The 19,116-nt window shown below is 38.7% G+C and overlaps 1 protein-coding gene across 1 annotated transcript in view; it reads left to right on the top strand.

Moving 5' to 3' along the window:
* The window catches only part of Cps1 (carbamoyl-phosphate synthase 1), a 109,380-nt gene extending 98,552 nt beyond the window's left edge, over positions 1-10,828 (top strand). Inside the window, exons 35-38 of the mRNA XM_038339217.2 lie at positions 6,492-6,551; positions 7,496-7,608; positions 8,821-8,950; positions 9,817-10,828. Coding sequence (XP_038195145.1) covers positions 6,492-6,551; positions 7,496-7,608; positions 8,821-8,950; positions 9,817-9,915 — 402 coding nt within the window. The 3' untranslated portion in view covers positions 9,916-10,828. The remainder of the gene's footprint in view (positions 1-6,491; positions 6,552-7,495; positions 7,609-8,820; positions 8,951-9,816) is intronic.
* Positions 10,829-19,116: the final 8,288 nt, after the last annotated feature.

Here is a 19,116-nt window from a genome sequence, read left to right as displayed (position 1 = left end):
ATTTGGATTTTTCTGCAATGTAATTATCAAACATATCATTTATCCCTCTCCTTCTACATCCATCCTCCTTTTTCTAACCACCCAACTCCATGTCCTGTATCTTTTCATAACCACCGTTGGGGCTGTCTATTTACTCTTGGATATGTGGCCTTCACTGAGGGTGCTCAACCCAAGAGGGACTTCATTCTTCAAGCAAGTTAACTCTCTCTTTCACAGCTAAAGTTGCCAATCATTGTTTAGATAGGGGTGGGATTCATGCCTATTTCCTTTCTTCCTGTTGGAATTCTGTCTGGCATGATCTTGTATAAGCATTTTGTACCCTTTTATGCTTCTAGGCCAAAGTAAGATGAGATGACTATAAATTAATATTTTACCACAATAAAAAGAGCACTATTGGTTTATTGTCGTAATTCAAGTGTAAATAAATCGTAGGGTAAAATTTTGGACATAAAATGTCTTTAACTCTTTGAAATAACTATTGCGACAGTGTATACATGTTCTACTTCTAAATTGTTAAAAATAATTATATATGTTTCTCAAATGGTCATTCATTTTAACTTGAGATTAGCAATTCTTATGTCCTTTAAAAATGAGTGGTCATATATAGCACCCTCCCTGCTGTGACTTTAATAAGCTCAAACCCTGCATGTCTTCACAAAAGTCAATAAAAGCATAATTAGAAGAGAATCAGGTATTCTCAAGCCAGTGGGTGATTGTTATAAATGCTGCCTCATTAGGGTGTCTTAATACTAGCAAATTAGACTCCAGAGACTGGACAGGTAGTCACTTCGGAGAAGTTTCTGGAAAGGGTGACTTGGGGTTTGGCTTTCTGAGAGTGGCAGAAGGGCGATGGTGAGGATTTGAGCGAAGGCTAAGAAGATGGCTTGCTATGTGAGGCTTTCTGGCAGTTTGGAGACAAATCACATCATATGAGTGACTTATCACGTTACAAATGGGTACTGAGTATCGTTAAGTCCAAACTAAGAGAATATTGGCCCAACTTCCAGTGATAGCTTAAAGTTTAATGAGAGAACTGGGGACATTCAGAGGAGACCATGCCCTTAGCCCTCATCTTCACAACTAATCAAAGCACTGCTAACATTTTCAAATAGCAGTTTAAGAAGGCAGTGGTGTATAAAATTGTGACTTGTTTAGTTCCAGTGCTTCAGGGAAATGTGCCGCAAAATTAATTTGTTCCTATGAAATATTTGTGGGACTTGGGCATCAGTGAACAGAATTTTGCTTTGTAGGAAAAAGGAGACTTTATGGATTGGGGAACAATATTTTCAAAACGATGAGATTTTATTAATTAAAATTCTACCTTTGAATGCATTATTTTTAAAACAATCTTTCAGCAGTTACAAGAGTTGTTGCAAAAATATTATGCTTGTATATGAGTGACAATCATTATGGATTTAAACTTATTTTTAGTGCAGCATTAAATATAGTTTATAGTTATTGACATATCTGTAACTCAGGAAAATTGATCAGTAGAATTGTAAGCCCCTAGAAATGAAAGAATATAATTTTTTGACTTATTTCATATGAGGCAAAGAACACCTGCCATTTCCAACATTTAATGTTTATATGGTCTCTCCATTGCATTCATACTAATTTTAAAAAGTGCTTAGTCTGATGAGTTATGCTGAAGATATGATGGGGTGGACTAGTAGAGCGCCAATAGCTTCAAGTCTTGGAGGCTCCTTCTCAGCTAGAAAAGGATCAGCTCTAAACTCAGCTTTCTACCCAGCATTCACAGCAGCATGGATATAGTCATCTGTGTTTTGTATTTCAGGATACACTTTGAAAAAGTACATGCTACCACTGGGTCAGAGGGAGTCATCATAACCCCTTCAAACATATAATCAGAACTGAAAGGGACTTCCAGAGGAATGATATAGAAATGAAAGCCAGGGCTAGAAAGTATGTCTGAAAGCATCTGGCTGGGGAGTTATTTAATCAAGTTATGAGAGAGGGATTTGTGTTAGCATCTTGGCATCATAGGGTGGTCACCTACACAGTATGATGCCTCCACTGAGAGCCATATCATTGCTGTGAATTTCCTTTGTTATTCCTTCCCAGAGCGATGGGGAGGACACCAGCATCCATCCCATTTGTAGGACAGTCTTCCTTTCCCTTCTCCATATTCTCTGAGTTAAGTACATACCCTGATTAGAACGATTTAATGAGGACACTTAGACTCACTCATCTGGCACAACAGGTTCCAAGAGCAAACTAGGGATCGTAGAGACTCAGAATGGAGAGCAAGGTGACTCTGAGCTGGAGAACTTCTTCACTTAGTGTCCCAAGCTGAAAGCATCTTAAAATAAGCATTTATTACTAGCAGTTTTTTTGCGCTTAGAAAGTAGTGTGTGTGTGTGTGTGTGTGTGTGTGTGTGTGTGTTGTGTGTGTTTGCACACACATGCTTGCTGTATGTGGTATTCTTGCTAAATCTATATTTCTCTTCCTCGTTGTAATCCTTTACTCCTGCAGTCTCCTTCTGTATTTCTTATGGCAGATGCTAGAGTCAAATCACTCAGGAAGTTTGAAATATTTGTACCATCAATCTTGTGTACCTAGGACTTAGGATAAAGGCTGCAGATTTTAACAAAGCATCTTTGTCAGCTTAATTGCCATGTGCACTGCATCTTTCCAAGAAGCCTTCCACGGTCTAGGGCATTCGTAATGTAAGAAGCATAATATGGGTTTATGAGGCAACAGAATCACCCTTGATTTCCCTGCAGTCGTTCCAACCACCTTCCATCCTGCCACAATGTATTTTTAGTTGCTCTGAGAAGGCAATCTGCCTTGTTTTGAGGTTTTCTAGAACACCCTTTAACAATGAGTGATTTACTCTAGAGGAGATGGAGAGCACTCTCTGTATTTCCCCCTCTGATTGGGCTATTCAGTGATGCTGGTGAAGTGGCAGGCACCAGCCTGACATCTGGGCTTCAGCATTGCTCAGAAACACAAAGCAAGCGTTTATTTGAAAAGACGATGCCAAGTGACATGAATAACCTTTTATCTTCAAAGAGGCATCTTTAGGAACAACCACACAGTTGTCAATCCCGGCAACCCTGTAGCATCCACAGACATCATTTAGTGTTAACTTGGCTTTCTCTTCTGTAGCCGGAAGTAGGCTTAGTGAGAAAATGATCACTGAAGGAAATAGATATTTATTCAACTTTTAAAAGAATTCTTTCCTTGTAAACATTTCCAAGAGCATAAACTAACTTGTACTTTTCACCTCTACTAAGGAATGGATTCTTACACAGGTATTTTCAATCGGCTTTTAAATCTGAGGTTGCTCAGACGCAAGCTGACAGCGGTAATTTCTTTTTGTAGAGAGGCTGTTTTATGTGTCACAAGTGTTCAATACATGTTTGATAGAAGTTTATAATGTGTCTATGAAAGCCAGCACCCTGCACCAGAAGGCAGAGTGGCTCCCTAGCTGGGAACTGCCAATACTGTCATGTTGGATATTCATCTTTTCCACTTGGGGGACGGCAGTGAAACAGCTCCATAATAAGGTTCTGCCTGGTATCTGCAGGTCTTAGAGGACTCGCTGACTTATTTCATTTTAAAATGGCAAGGAAAAAATTGCATTATCATATTCCTCCCTCAACATTTTTCATTGTGACTTTGGTCAAGGTTAATACGTCCTTACCTCAAATTGCAAAATGAGTGAAGGATAGCCCTTTCAGCCTCATTCATTTCCATTTTAAACTGAAGCGCACATCAGAAGGACCTGGAGTGTTTGAAAAGTGCGTATGACTGGCATACCCACCTGATGCAATCCATTTGGTGGAGACTTAAGTTTCCTACTTTTAGTGAGTCCAGGTGATGCTGATGTTATTGCTTTGGGACACTCGGGGACACCTTCCTTGTGGTAGGTTCATTTTAGAAACCCAAGGAAACTGTTTATCACATTACTATTATGATTACCAACCATGTCCTCAGTGACTTTTGGCTAAGGGGATGTTTAAGAGAGTGAGAGTCATTGGTTAAGTGCGGGACTAATACACAATTTTCTGGGCATTAACTGAGACCTCTCATGTCATTTAGTCCAAACCTAAGCTGTTTTCCGTTTATCAGAAAGTCCAAATGTAATGTTCAATATGAGGGGGATTTAATAAAATGCAGAGACTCATTTTGCATATCCCATGTATATTTCTTACGGAGAAATCTTAAACTATGAAGCAAATATAATGGGTCATCTCATTTAGCCCCTGGCTTCCTAAGCAAGATCACACTTGAGCATATTAGTGTTCTGTTCTGCCTAGTGTTCTGCATACTGCTTTAAACTGTCCTAGTGTTGGTCAGTAAGGATTATTGTTTTCTCTGTTATATTTTATAATTTTATTTTAGTTTTATGTAGAACCATGAGCTGATGGCATCTAAAGTCATTTATTTCTGTTTAGTCCTGAGTGGAAATAGAAAGCTACTACCCTTGGCATGCTCGCAGTTCAGGTTATGAAAGAGTGTCCTGAATAACCCGTGCCTGACTTAGCTTGGATTCATCCCATCACGTTCATCTTTTCTATTTGCCAGTGTTTTGTTCTCATAAAACTGCAGTTCCAGGATTGAGGGGCCAGAATCTAAAAAGATTTTATATTTGAACATAGCCTTTGAGTCATTGCTTAGGGTTTAGATCAGTTCTCAGAGAACCACTGCATGTAAATATGAGGAGACTTTATGAGTCAATTATTGTAAAAATTGTCCAAGGATCTGGATATGTTTTTGATCACATTTCATAGTTTGGGGAATAGAAACAGGATCATTTGCATGCTTTTTCAAACATCACTAATGTGATTTCTAAAACAATCAGAAGAAATGAAAAGATATAGTCATATTATTTCATTAGTTAGATCCTCTAAAGAAAAATCAGCAACATGATCTCAGTTAAAGAAGAAAAGATATGATTTTAAGCATACATGATTTTAAATAGCTTAGGTGCTAAGACAGTCATGATAATAAGGTCAACCAGAGAATTTACCCTTTGGGCAGATCATTAATCTTCGCTGTATGCCATCCTGAATACTGCCTTGCAAAAGCAAACTCTCAAACACAGGAAATATTTAGAGATGGTCGACCCCTGATAACAATGGGATCCAGAAAATCAGGTCCAGCTAGGGTTCTAGAAAGTGTATAACAACAGACTGATAGAAACTGTCTGAAAAATGGGTTGGAACATGAGGAAAACCCATGTGGAAATAGGTGTGTATGGTGGGAAAGATGTTTTGGGTTATAATAAATGTTAGAATATAGTGATGAGGCGAGCAGGTCTGCTTTTCGTCCCGCCTGGCTTCCGCACAGCTAGCTTTACACCCGAAATAACAACACACAATTATATTCTTTTAAACACTGCCTGGCCCATTAGTTCCAGCCTCTTATTGTCTAATTCTCACATCTTGATTAACCCATTTCTAATAATCTGTGCAGCACCATGAAGTGGTGGCTTAGCGAGAAAGATTCAGCATGTCTGACCTGGTGGCTGGCTTCATGGTGACTGTCTCAGAGAGGAGAGGCGTGGCGTTTTTCTAACTTCCCTTCTTCCCAGCATTCTGTTCTGTCTACTCCACCTATCTAAATCCTGCCCTATCAAAAAGCCAAGGCAGTTTCTTTATTAACCAATGAGAGTCCTCCATCATTAGAATACCCCAAATGCTAGGTTTCAGGGACAGGAATCTAGTCTCTGGAAAGCTGGAAAAAACAGCAACTGTTTAATGGTACTTATCAATATTTCCTGAGAACTGTTATTAGCCCTGAAACTGCTGATTTGAAGTTCTAACACTCTGTAGTGATTGCTAATAAAGTAACCTACTGGACAATCCCAATGACCCAATAGCACAAGTGTCATTATCACTGCACTAAAGGAATGAGGAGACTACCTCAGAGGAAAGCTAAATCACCTGGGGAAACACAAGCTAGTGAGATACCTCAGGAGATAGGAGCATCATCATGTCTCTTTCAGAAGTGAAGAAGTGAGGCCAAGGGTGTTAACTTTTCTAAGCATACACTTCTAGTGAATGATAAAGCCAGACTTTGCAAAGGAACTTAATACTCTAGGGATTCTTAGCACAGGACCTTCTAAGAAAGTGAGTTATTAAAGGCAGTGCAAAAGTAGGACTCAACAATGAGAGCAGGTTGTTTGGAATAGCAAAGCAGCCAGACAACAACAACATGTTCAGATCTCAGCTTTAGCAGCTCCCTAACCAGGTAAAGAAACTATGCACAAAGAAACAGTGTGGATCTAATCAAAGCAGGCAAAGTCTTAGTGCGAATGAAAGGGCTCAGAGATGTGTGGAAGGCAGAAAACAAGATAACAAAAATGGAATTTTAAATCTACATTGGAGAATAAATAACTTACATTAAATAAAAAGCAACATATGGAACTTCCTTTTGCAATGGCGGGAGGGACACCATCTTGAATGTATCCAAACACAGAAATGTTTATGTAGAAAGTCAATTGTGTTCAATTCCTTTCCAGCAATCATTCCGTCCAAGATTTCTTGGTGTGGCTGAGCAGTTACACAATGAAGGTTTCAAGGTATACTCTCTTACTTCTTTTTTTTTTGAGTAACTTTCTTTCCACATTGAAATTTGTCCATGAAATAAATACTGCACAAACAGGAAAGCCACCTTTTCAGTTTGCAAGGTTTAATTAACTTGATTTCAAAACTTCCACAGAGGAGTATTGGTAGTTAATGATTGTTGGGGGAAAGTGTCTTTTTCTTTAGTGATGTAGCCACTGGTAAGTTGTCCTGTCCTTCCACTCACCCTGCAGCAAAGACACTCTGAAGTCAGTGGGTCATACACAGAAGAAGACAAGAAAATGGAGGGAATTTGTTGAGAAGAAGGGCTATAGTGGGAAAGAGGAAGGGGGGGGGGTGAAAACAAAGTTATATAAACACTTGAAACTACCAAACAATAAAGTTAAGAAAATAAGCTTTACATAGAATAAAATAATTAGAAAGACTGGGTTTAACAAAATAGCTAAAAACTCAATAGTAATTAGTTTAAAATCTTAAACTTTAGTTGAAGCATTATTAGTACAATCATCAGTGTATTTCTGAATCTTTTCCTCTCTTGATTCTGTATGAGGTCATGGTTTCCAGCTGTTACAGTTACAGGCAAAGAGTATTTGTAGCAAATAGCTCTGCCCACAGCCTAGTTCAGTAAAACAAAGTTACTCCAATAGCTCAGACTGGGCCTGTGGCCATGGACTTCGGTGACCTCATAAAAATAATTTCTAAGCTATGACTAATTCTTTTACAAAAGCAGTTACAACAGAGGCTCTTTACTGTTTTCTTACTGTAAAAAAATTTAAAAATATTTAAGATATCTGTGCCCTAGATTCTAAGTTCAAGTGGCTACCCTTCGAGCCACACTCCCAAGGTTTTTTCTCTTCTTCCTGTTGTAAGTGACTCCTACATTCCTTCATTAACGAACATTCATTCTTTATAGTAACCTAGTTTTCTATTTTAAATACAGCTTTTTGCCACAGAAGCCACATCAGACTGGCTCAATGCTAACAACGTCCCTGCCACCCCGGTGGCATGGCCATCTCAGGAAGGACAGAATCCCAGTCTCTCATCCATCAGAAAGTAAGAACTGAATAGTCTGTTTTCTGAGTTGGAAAGAAAAAAGAAATAAAAAAAAACAAAATAAAAGCAGAAGATAAATGGAGGGAGCTAATAGAGTATGAAGCTTTCACCTCGTTTGCTTTCAAATATTTTCAAAAGTTTGACTGGTTAAGAAATTTACAAATGAACACATTCATGGTTGTCAGTTTCATTCTTATAAAAAGTGAATTACTACGTGTGTACATCTGTACCTGTGTTAGAAAACACCTCTCAGATATTTCTGTTAAAGGTGCTTGACAGATACAAGTAAACTATAAAGGACTTAATGGAGTGCTTTCTATATAATGTTAGATATGTATACACACAAAGTGTATATGTGCATATATATTTGATTAATCATCTACATTTCACTAAGGATGGATCAATGGATCAGTCAAGTTTTTGAGCACTTGCTGCATGGAGAAAACTGGAGTAAGCATTTGATAATGTTTTTAACTAAATGGTCATTTCTTAGGCCATCACCACCTGATTTTGTAAGACACACTGCGTGAGGCTTCGGGAACTACAGGGCATCTGTTGTTGCAAAGCTACACGGGATGAAGGCACAGTGTCTCCTTCCCTGTTACCCACGGATGTTACACTTTGTACAATAGCTACAACACACCAAATTCTCCGCAGCATGCTCTTTATTAAAGGTTGTTAAGAAGTCATTATGAAGCGAACTTAAAAATGTCATCACGTACAGACCTTAGAAGCCATCCACTGATGCTCTGAGTTCCTTGCTTAGAGTTTTGTAAGATGAAAGCCAGGCATAGCTCCATGCGTTTGGCATTTGAATGCCTCTTAGGGTATGTTCAGTCAGTCCAAGAACAGAATGTGACAGAGGTTAATTCACAACCAGGTAGTGAATTCACAATCATGTTTCCTCCTGCCAGGCAGTGGGAAGCGAGCAGAGAGAGAGATGTTGTGTGTGAGAGAAGCCTGGAGGTAGAAGGGAAAACAATGTTTTGCATCCGGTTAGACTTCTACCAGAGTTCTTTCAAAACCACAATAAAATTTATAATTCCTCAGTGAGTGCCACTTGAACATCCACTTAGAAGTGGAAAAGGGCAGCCAGGTGGCCCAGTAATAGCATTGGTTTAAAGAGCAGAGAGAGGAATTTGTGTTAGTAATTTTGGAACTAATTATAAAATAGACGTTGTCAACTGTAAGTTTTTATTTATTTCTTTTTAGACTGATTAGAGATGGAAGCATTGACCTCGTGATTAACCTCCCCAACAACAACACCAAATTTGTCCATGATAATTATGTGATTCGGAGGACAGCTGTGGACAGTGGGATTGCGCTCCTCACTAATTTCCAGGTAGGCTCTTTCCTTTAAATATATGGAAGGCATGTGTAGGTTTTATTTCTTGGTCTCCCTTTATGTGTGTTAATCATTCTCTGTCTCTCTGTCTCTCTCTCTCTCTCTGTCTCTCTCTGTGTCTCTGTCTCTGTGTCTCTGTCTCTGTCTCTGTGTCTCTGTCTGTCTCTGTCTGTCTCTGTCTGTCTGTCTCTCTCTCTCTCTCTCTCTCTCTCTCTCTCTCTCTCTCTCTCTCTCTCTCTCTCTCTCTCTCTCTCGTTCCTGGACCACTGAGGAAAGAGAGCATTTTAAAATAAAATCGAAAACAATGGTGTTAGTACGGTATACTGTGGCCTCACTTGAAGGTTGAGATTAAACAATTGATGTAATCAAAAGCCAGGAGTAGAACTGGTTCTTTTGTGACCCATCCAATCACCCTGTGAATACAAAGATCTGGGATGGAATGGATTGAAAATGGAGAGGCTATCTCCTCATCTCCAAGTGAAAGCCACTGCACAAAAACAGTAGCTTACTGATCAAAGGCACAGATAAAATACACATGCTGGACCACATCACGGAAAAAGTCTATATGAAACACATTCAGTTTCATTTGTATGTGAGCTACCAGAGTCATCATGGAAGGAGCCATGCATCTGACGTTCACTAATGACCTGTGTGTCCTGTTTTTGCCCCCTAAGTTAGTTTTAGTCCTTACTGGGGATGGGTGAGTCTGAGACACGGGGAAGTCTCGCAAGAAACAACATCATATCTTTCTTTCCACACCCGTTTGAAAATCTGGATCAGATCCTTGTGTTTTCGCTCCAGATTCATCCTGCATTCCCTTTCATCTCTTGTAGGTTGCTAATATTTTTGACATTTTCTTTCAGGTGACCAAACTTTTTGCTGAAGCTGTGCAGAAATCCCGCACTGTGGACTCCAAGAGTCTGTTCCACTACAGGCAGTACAGCGCTGGCAAGGCAGCCTAGAGCACCAAGTGTCCAGTGACCTCAGCCTCGAGTCAGCATGAGCTACATCGCCCCCAAAGGACCGTTCTCAGCCTATTTCCGGAAAGGGACATTGCTGCCAAACTTTATTTCGGGTTCCTCTGTTCTGAATAGTCTGTATCTTTAACTACGAAATTGTTGTCAGTCACTGTTTCGAAACCACCAAGTCCTCCCCAAGTCACTTGTTCTTCACAAGGAATTCAACCACTCACACCTTATTTTTTGTGGACTTACTTTTAACGTTTAATGGTGCTGATTTAATAGTGATCAAAGTAGAAAAAGCTGTTGTCCCATCTCCTGAACTCTGTACTCTAAACATACCCTTGTTTTTAAAGTAGTGTCTGTTCCACCCAGAGGCCGCTAACAGGGCAGATTACCATGAAAATTTGTTAAAAAGAAAAAATGATTTTAATTTATGAATGGCATCATGTTTGTGTAGTTTTTCTTTTTTAAACATTCTCACTTATTTAAGCAATCTAGGAATATCATTTCTTCTTCCCATGACACAATGAGATTGGATATTTTTTTGATGGCTACTTGCTTGAAGTTTTGGAAGATGTCAGGAGTTTGGCAGAGAATACAGAGATGCTTATATTCTTGATAGTCTTGCTGGTTTTTAATAGAAGCGAAGTGAAAGATCCAGACTTATGGCCTTTACTCTCTGGTCAAGTTTTGAAACACTTTAAAAGTCTTTGTTCATTTTTTTTATGATAGCTTCTGGTAATTGTCTGAGTCTCATCCTGCCTTCTGTATTTCACACATTTAAACTAAGGAACCCCATTCCTTTCCATACAAGAACTTTTCTCTTTCAGGGCATCCTTTGTTGCCTCTAAGTGTTTTGGTTATTACAGTGCTTTAATGGTGAACTTTTAAATAAAATACTATTAAGTGAAAATGCAAATGGTTTCTTTTTACTTAACAAAATAAAATATAATAAGATAAAACAAAATGACCACCTTGAATTGAGCAAACCAAGGGGAGGAAAAAAGAGTCCTGGATGAAGGCACAATAATTAGAGACCCATTCATTCAGACACTTAGGAGTCCAATAAAAAATACTAAACTGAAAGCCATAATATATGCAGAGGACATGGTGTAGACCCATGTAGACCCCATGCTTGCTGCTTTAGTCTTTGGGGGTTTATATGAGCTTTGCCCAGTTGGTTTAGAAGACCTTGTCCTCTTGGTGTCCTCCTCCCCCTTTCCCCGGTCTTATGCTCTTCCCACCTCTTCTTCCCATGAGGCTCCCTGAGGGGAGGGATTTGATGGAGACATCCTGTTTAGAGCTGTGTATTCCAAGGTCTGTCTCTCTCCCCTGCCCCCCCCCCTCTGTGTGTGTGTGTGTAATGTCTGACTGTATGTCTCTGTATTGATTTCCATTTGCTATAGGAGGAAGCTTCTCTAATGATAACTGAGCAAGCAACTAATCTATGAATTTAGCAGAATATAATTAGGAGTCACTTTATTGTTGTTTTTTAGATCAGAATTATTTGGCTTCACTCTAGGTCTCTGGGTTATTCAGTTTCTGGTTCTTGGTTATTGAAGCAGTGGTATTGGATATGGGTTCCATCTCACGTAGTAGGTCCAAGTCAAATCAGATGTTGGTTGGTTACTCCAACAAGTTTTGTGCCACCGTTTCTCTAGCGTATTTTCCAGGAAGGACTGCATTGTAGATGAAAGGGTTTGTTGTTGGGTTGGTGGTTTGTTTTCTTTTCAGTAGCCTACAGAGTACCTTCCCTTAGCAAAGAACAAAGGGATAAAGATTTTATTCAGTTGCCAGATCAACCTCTCCATGTTCAATAAGTTGTGTGGGTGTTGTGTTCATCAATGTACACTTGCCTTCAGTTTGTGGAGAGTAAAGCATTGTCTTGGAAACAGCCTGGGTTGATTGGCGATTACCATGGGACTCATTTGGCCAAAAACTCATTTGAATGTAACCCACTCCTAGTACTGGAAACTTCATTTTATGACAAGAGCGGGCTACTGGGACTCTATCCTCACCATTATTTGGAGACTTTATTAGGATTTCTTCCACATACACACAGACACACACACACACACACACACACACACACACACACACACACACACACACGTTTTTGAGACAGTGTGTGTGCCTGTGTGTGCTCATGATTCTGTAAGTGCACATACATATTTGTTCCTTGTTGCACGTGGAGGCCTTAGAGCAGCCTTGGACTTTTTCATCATAAGGTTCCTTCCACCTTAGTTTTTGAGACATAGTCTTGCATTGGTCTGAGGCTTGTCAATTAGGCCAAGCAGGTTACCCAGGAAACATCTGGATCAACTTGCTTCTATCTTGCTAACTGTGATGTGGCAGATAGCAAGGAGCCCATGAGATTACAAGTGTGTGCTACCATGTTGGACTTTTTCAGGTTTCAGTGGTGATCTTTCTTTTTCTTTTAAATTTTTTTAAGGTTGGTGGGCTGTGTCCATTGTTTTTTTTTTTTTTTTTTTGAGACAGGGTTTCTCAAAAACCTGTCCTGAACCTGTCCTGCAGTTAGCTCTTATAGACCAGGCTGGCCTTGAACTCACAGAGATTTGCCTGCCTCTGCCTCCCAAGTGCTAGAATTAAAGGCATGTTCCACCACCGCCTGGCTTTCTTTATATATTTTAGGATATTTCCACTGCACTAAGTATCCAAACCACTCCTCAAATGACCCTTATTTCTTGTTCTTTTCCACATTCCCTCCTTCTCCCCAACTCACCCTCCTATTTCATACCCCCTCACCAGTCCACCCATAAAATCTACCCTATTTCTCCACTCCAGGGAGATCCTAGTACCTTCCTCCGTACCTAACCTTGCTAGGCTCATGTATTGTGGCTTGATTATAATTTAATTAAATGCCAATAGCTGCATATAAGGGAATACATGCTATTTTTATCTTTATGGGTCTATATAAACTCACTCAGGATAATTTTTTTCTAGCTCTGTTCATTTACTTGCAGATTTCATGATGACATTTTTTTTAAAAAAAAAAAAAACAGTTGGGTAATGCTCCATTGCATAAATGTACCATGATTTTTTTATCCATTCTTCTGTTGAGGGACATCTAGGTTATTTCAAATTTCTGTTTATTGTGATTAGAATAGACATGAACATGGTTGAGGTTGTGTTCTTTTCATAGAATAAAACATCCTTTGGGTATTATGCCTCTGAGTGATGTAGCTGGATCTTGAGGTAGTTCTATTTGCCTTTCTGAAGAACCAACACATGGACTTCCATAATGGCTGTACAAGTTTGCATTCCCAGCAACAATGGAGAAGTGTTTCCCTTCCTTATTCCACATCTTTACTAGCATGAACTGTCACTTGTGCTGTGGATCTTAGCCATTCTGAGAGGTGTAAGATGAATCTCAGAGTTGTTTTGACTTGCATGTCCCTGACATTTAAGGATGTTGAGCATCTTTTTAAGTGTCTCTCAGTCATTTTGGTTCCTCTATTGAAAATTCTGTGTTTGGACAAGTACCCAGTTTTCAAATTGGATTATATGGTTCTTTGAAATCTGTCTATGTGTTACTTTCATTGGTTAATAAAGAAAGTGCCTTGGCCCTTTATTAGGACAGAAAATTAGGTAGGCGGAGTAGACAGAACAGAATTGTGGGAGAAAGAAAGCAGAGTCAGGCAGACACCTCAGGCAGATGCCATGACTCTCCTCTCCGAGTCAGATGCAGCTTAAGATCTCTCCTGGTAAGCCACCACCTCATGGTGCTACACAGATTACTAAATATGGGTCAGTCAAGATGTGAGAGTTAGCCAATAAGAGGCTGAAACTAATGGGCAAAGCAGTGTTTAAATGAATACAGTTTGTGTGTTATTATTTCCGGGGCTAAGCTAGCTGTGCGGGAGCTGGGTGGGAACGCAGCCCACCACTCCTTCTACATAGTTTCTTGAATGCTTAATATATTTTGGGCATTAGTCTTCTATTAGATGTGGGTAAGTTGTTTAAATAGACATAATTGCTAGTGAAATAGAAGCAGATTGAAAAAAGAAGCCCAGGGCCAGTGATTTTAGCTCAGAATTCTACCAGACAGTCAAAGAAAACTTAATGCCAACATTCCTCAAATTACTTCACAATATAGAAACAGAAGAAACATTGCCCAACTCATTTTATGAGGCCACAGTTATCCTGATATGTATTCAACATAAAAACTCAACAAAGGAAGAGAATTATTATAGATGAATTTCTCTTATGAATGTAGATTTAAAAACACTCGGTAAAATACTTACAAACTGATTTCAAAACACATGAAATAGATATCCCAACATGATCAAGGAGGCTTCATACCAAAGATGCAGGGATGGTTCAACATACAAAGATCAGTAAATGTATCAGTAAATGTAATCTATCATAAAAACAAACTGAGAAAAATGACATGATCATCTCACTAGATAAAGAAAAGGCCTTTGACAAAATGCAACATCTGCAGTGTGATGTTTTACTCTTTTGACTTTTTTAGAGGCCCACCATCCAGCTCCCAAATAAGCCACACATGGAGGTTTATTCTTAGTTAGAAATGCCTGGCCTTAGCTTGGCTTGTTTCTCACCTGCTTTTCTTAAATTAGCCCATCTATCAATAGCCTTGGTGTAGTAGGAGACTGCCTATTCATTTCCTGGCCACCCAGACCCCAATCATCACACAGAAACTATGTTAATTACAACACTGTTTGGCTAACAGTTTACATGTATTCCTACCTAGCTCTTATATCTTAAATTAACCCATTTTTATTAATCTATGTATTGCCATGAGGTTGTGGATTAACAATAGGTTCTGGCATCTGTCTCCTTCAACAGCTACATGGATCTCTTTGACTCTGCCTACTTTCTCTATATATCTCTGTTTGGATTTGCCACCTGGATTTACTCTGATAAGCCATTAGCGGAAACATCTTTATTCTTTATCCAATAAAAGCAATAAATATGCAGAAGGACATCCCACATCACCTTTGGTTTTTTTTTTTTTTTTTTTTTTTATCTTTTTCGATTCCTGTATACCTTTTCTTTCCTTCTTACTCCATGACCAAAGGTCAGAGAGCTCAGGCCTATACTTGCTCTTTCAAAGGTTATGACAAGATTTGACCCAGAGTGTGGCTGCCTACAGGATGCTTGGCTTAAGGTGTGGTTGCAGCATGTCCTGCCTAAACAATAGAATATTTAACTTAGGATATAATTACTTGATGTTTTGGGTATTAAAGAGCTAATTACTTTGTTTCTTGTTTATGCTACGGTAAAGAAGTCTTTTGCTTTCCCCCCTTCAGATTGGAGCATATAGAAACATATGAAAAATAAACACAGGTGAATTCAGTATTCACTGGGTTGCCCTCCTGACTCTATTCTGTGTCTCTGGCTTTTTCTTTTGTATCTCTGCTCTTTCTGCCTAACAGTTGTAGTCCACATGTCCCTACCATGAAATGTATAAACCTGTCCAGGCTGGACCCTAACAGATGTTGCCCCAACGTGGGACCCTGGCAGCTGTGTAACTGGGTAGCTTGCCCCTAAAGTCCTCCTCCTTCCTTTCTCATCCCAGATCTTTTTCCTTTGAGATTTCTCCTCATATTATCCTCTCTGCCTGCCAGCCCCACCTATTTCTCTTTCCTCACTATTGGCCATTCAGCTCTTTATTAGACCATTAGGTATTTTAGACAGGCACAGTAACACAGCTTCACAGAGTTAAACAAATGCAACAATAAACAAAAGTAACACACGTTAAAATAATATTTCCCAACAAATGTACCTTTGTGATAAAATGATTAGGGATACAAGGAATATACCTAAACATAATAAAGGCAGTTTACAAAAAAGCAGTTGAATTTTATTCATTTATTAACATTGACATCAAAAATCCATATTTCTGTGATAAAAGGTATTTATTCTTACATAACTTCATATAGGTTACAAACATATTAATGTTAGAAAAATCTGTAATTACAACTGTCACCTCTTTCTACTGTTTCTTGTTCTAAGTACTATATAAAATTCATGGTTTGCTTTATGTGGTTATATGTACTTTTGGTTTGAAACCTTTTGAATGTAAGACTGTAATCAATACTTAATATTGCCACAAATATGTAATGATCCCCTGCAGTGTCTGGTAGAATTTTATAGAGTTCCTACTGTTAATAAAATAGTTCTAATTAATTAATTTATTAACCAATTAAACCTCACACTGTCCCTGTGACTAATACCTGTAAACACTAGATATACAGAAGGCAAGTGGCAAGCTCATCACCTAAGTGATCATATCATGATAAGAAACATATATGTTTAATATATATGTTATACATATTATATATGGATTTTTACAGTGAAATAAATATTTGCTTGTAGTGGTCAGGAATGAACATTTTGGGGATGTGACTTTAGGTAACACCTTGAACAATAGGGTTCTCCATTTCATATTAACTTGAAGTCATTTGTAAAATACAGTAAAATGAGAAGATAATAACAACCAAATTACGAATAAGTTCTATTTTAGGGGTGGACCCTGCACACCTTCTCCATGGTGCTGAAAATGAAATTGCATTTATTTTTTGTTTTTGTTGCCTTTCTGTTTTCCAATGTCTTAATTTTTAATAAGAGTTCAATGTAAATATGTATTGTATGTACAATTTTTAGCTGGAAGAGAGAAGTGCAAGGAACTAGAGTCTCTTTTGCTCAGATTTAGTAAAGGATTTGTCCTCTTCTTCAGATTGATTCTTTCATATAAACAAGTGAACACATTTTAAGTCTCTCAGGTCGCCATATAACACAAGTGCAGTCAACACTGTGGCAGCATCCAGAGTGATGAGCAGTAAACTCAAGTGCTATTTCCATAGTAAGAATTAATAACTTTCAAAGAGGATGGACTCTACCATGTGGGAGGAAGGGAATACAGCCAGCTTGCGAGCAGACGAGGGATAAACAGGGTCCATTTATAGATCTGGAATTTTAAAGCTTTGGAAGGGGAAGCAGAATATTTTAAAAATACTTCTCTGAAACTTCCCTGTTAGGCAGCATTCCTGACGGAAACTTTTAAAAACTGCTCCAAGACTCATTTGTCTCAACAGCTGCAGGTACTTGAACCTCGGCTTCTACAGTGTCCACGGCCTCTCTAACAATGAAAGTGGAAATTATCAGAGAAACAAACCATGTCTGAATGCAGTTAAGTGCTCTGTAATTACACAGCAGCGTTACCATTTGGCTGCTGGTTCGGCCCCCTGCAGGCACACGTGCCGCGCACGCTCTCACACACCCAATCAAGTCCAAGGAGACCTTTCATTACACAGAGACACCCTTAGCTTGAAAAAGGACTCGCTCAACTTTAGTCCTCTCTTCTTTCTATTACTGTTGCTTTCCCCTTTGTTCTTATATATAACGTTTCTATTTTTCCAAATGACTGTCACTGCGCTGTTCTACCCGAAGTGTGGCGATTGGAGAGTGTGAAGTTAATATAGCAGGAGGGAGACTGTCTGTGCCCTTCTAAGTGGCTCCCCGGGTTCCATGAAAAATTGGTAATAATTGTCTCTCCATCTTCTCTTGTGCATAATGGAGACTGCAAAGGCTCCAGAAAGAACGTAAGTACCTACAGCTGTTGAGATCAAGACAGCCATAGGAAAAAAAAACCTCAGCAAGTCAAAATTAGTACCATTTATGCTTGCTTTTTATTGCTTAAAGACCACATTTAAGTCTTTACAACTTTTGTTTTGTAAAGAATTTATATCCACATAGAAAATGATCCATCTTTCACCAAAATAAAACAAACAAATTAGCATTTTTTTTGGTAATAGTAAAGGTCCATTTTTTTCTAGAATTTTCCAGCTGATAGTTATTTCTTTTTTAAGGTTTTCCCTAGCAGAAACACACAAACCACTGGGAGGAGTTTTTACTCATCTAAGGATGTACAGATTCACCCTACAGTGCAGTCATAGATGCTTATGTCTCCTAAAGACACTTTTCCAAAGCTCACTGCTGTGTGGCAGCTGTAATTAAGATAGGATATCCTCAACTTTCAGGAAGGGGAGAAAATCCAAGTTTAAAGTGTATTATTGAAGGAGAGGAATAGCTTGAAATTTTTATTTGGTTTTGTTATTAAATAATATATTTCAATATCTAGTGCACAGTATTTTTTTCTTTTTGACATTTAAAGACATACAGAAGTCTATTTTAATTTTCTTAAAGGTGTGTGTGTGTGTGTGTGTGTGTGTGTGTGTGTGTGTGTGTGCATGCACTACCTGAGGGCAGTTTCCCACAGAGGCTAGACAGAGAGTTTTGGAGCACATGGGGTTGAATTACAGGTGGTTGTGAGCCAGTCCATGTAGGTGATGGGTGCTGACCATGGGTCCTATGGAAGAGCAACAAGGATTCTATATAATACCTAGAAATCCAAAGGACACCTGGGTTTTGTTGCCTTAAATTTGACAGGAAAATCCTAGTTAAGCATTTTCCCTATGTCTTTATAAATTTCTTCATAGACTATTGCAAAAGAGAAAGTATATGAAACAATTTCAACTGTAAGATTTACTTAATCTTTCTTCCAGAGAATTTGCTGTTGATCCTTTCAAAGCTGTTCTCTAATTATGACTATTAGTGCCATATTGTCACTTGATTCTCTTGCTCGGTACACTTTCTCTTGTAGTCTTAAATGAAAATATTTAAGGAAACTATCTACAGGAAAAAGACATTTCTTTGGGCACAACATGACTGAGTAAGAGTTAATAGAGAGTCTTTTAACACCACAAGGTTTAAGTGTTTCATATAAAGTAAACTCAAATTTTATTTACTGGATCAGAATAAAATAAAAAGTTTTAACTTGACTCTCTTAGCGTTGAGGAAGCCTTCAGAGCAAGCAATTGTGTTGTGCTCAGTCTTTTATTGCCTGCCTCAGGGCCTGTGCAAAATACTGTTGGTTTCAAAGGTCTCTCATTAATCTGAATCCCTGGATCTGCTGAAATCTGGATCTGTAGGGCCCCAGGGACTTAATGAAAGCAGACACTCTCCTCTGGAATGGTTCTGGGCTTACCACATTATGTTTTGCTGTATTAAGCTTTGGAAAGCTGATGTAGTTTTGATAGTTTCAGAGATGCATGGGAGCTGAGTCCTTTGATTGCTGCAATTTTGTACTCATGTTAATGTTACAGGTTTAGTTATAATCAGTGGACATATAGCTAAGAAAAGAGGAAACTCTGG

This window comes from Arvicola amphibius, chromosome 8, assembly GCF_903992535.2.
Source record: "Arvicola amphibius chromosome 8, mArvAmp1.2, whole genome shotgun sequence".
Taxonomy (NCBI): domain Eukaryota; kingdom Metazoa; phylum Chordata; class Mammalia; order Rodentia; family Cricetidae; genus Arvicola; species Arvicola amphibius.
Note: the sequence above shows the minus strand (reverse complement) of the source record. Positions and strands in the feature narration are given on the sequence as shown.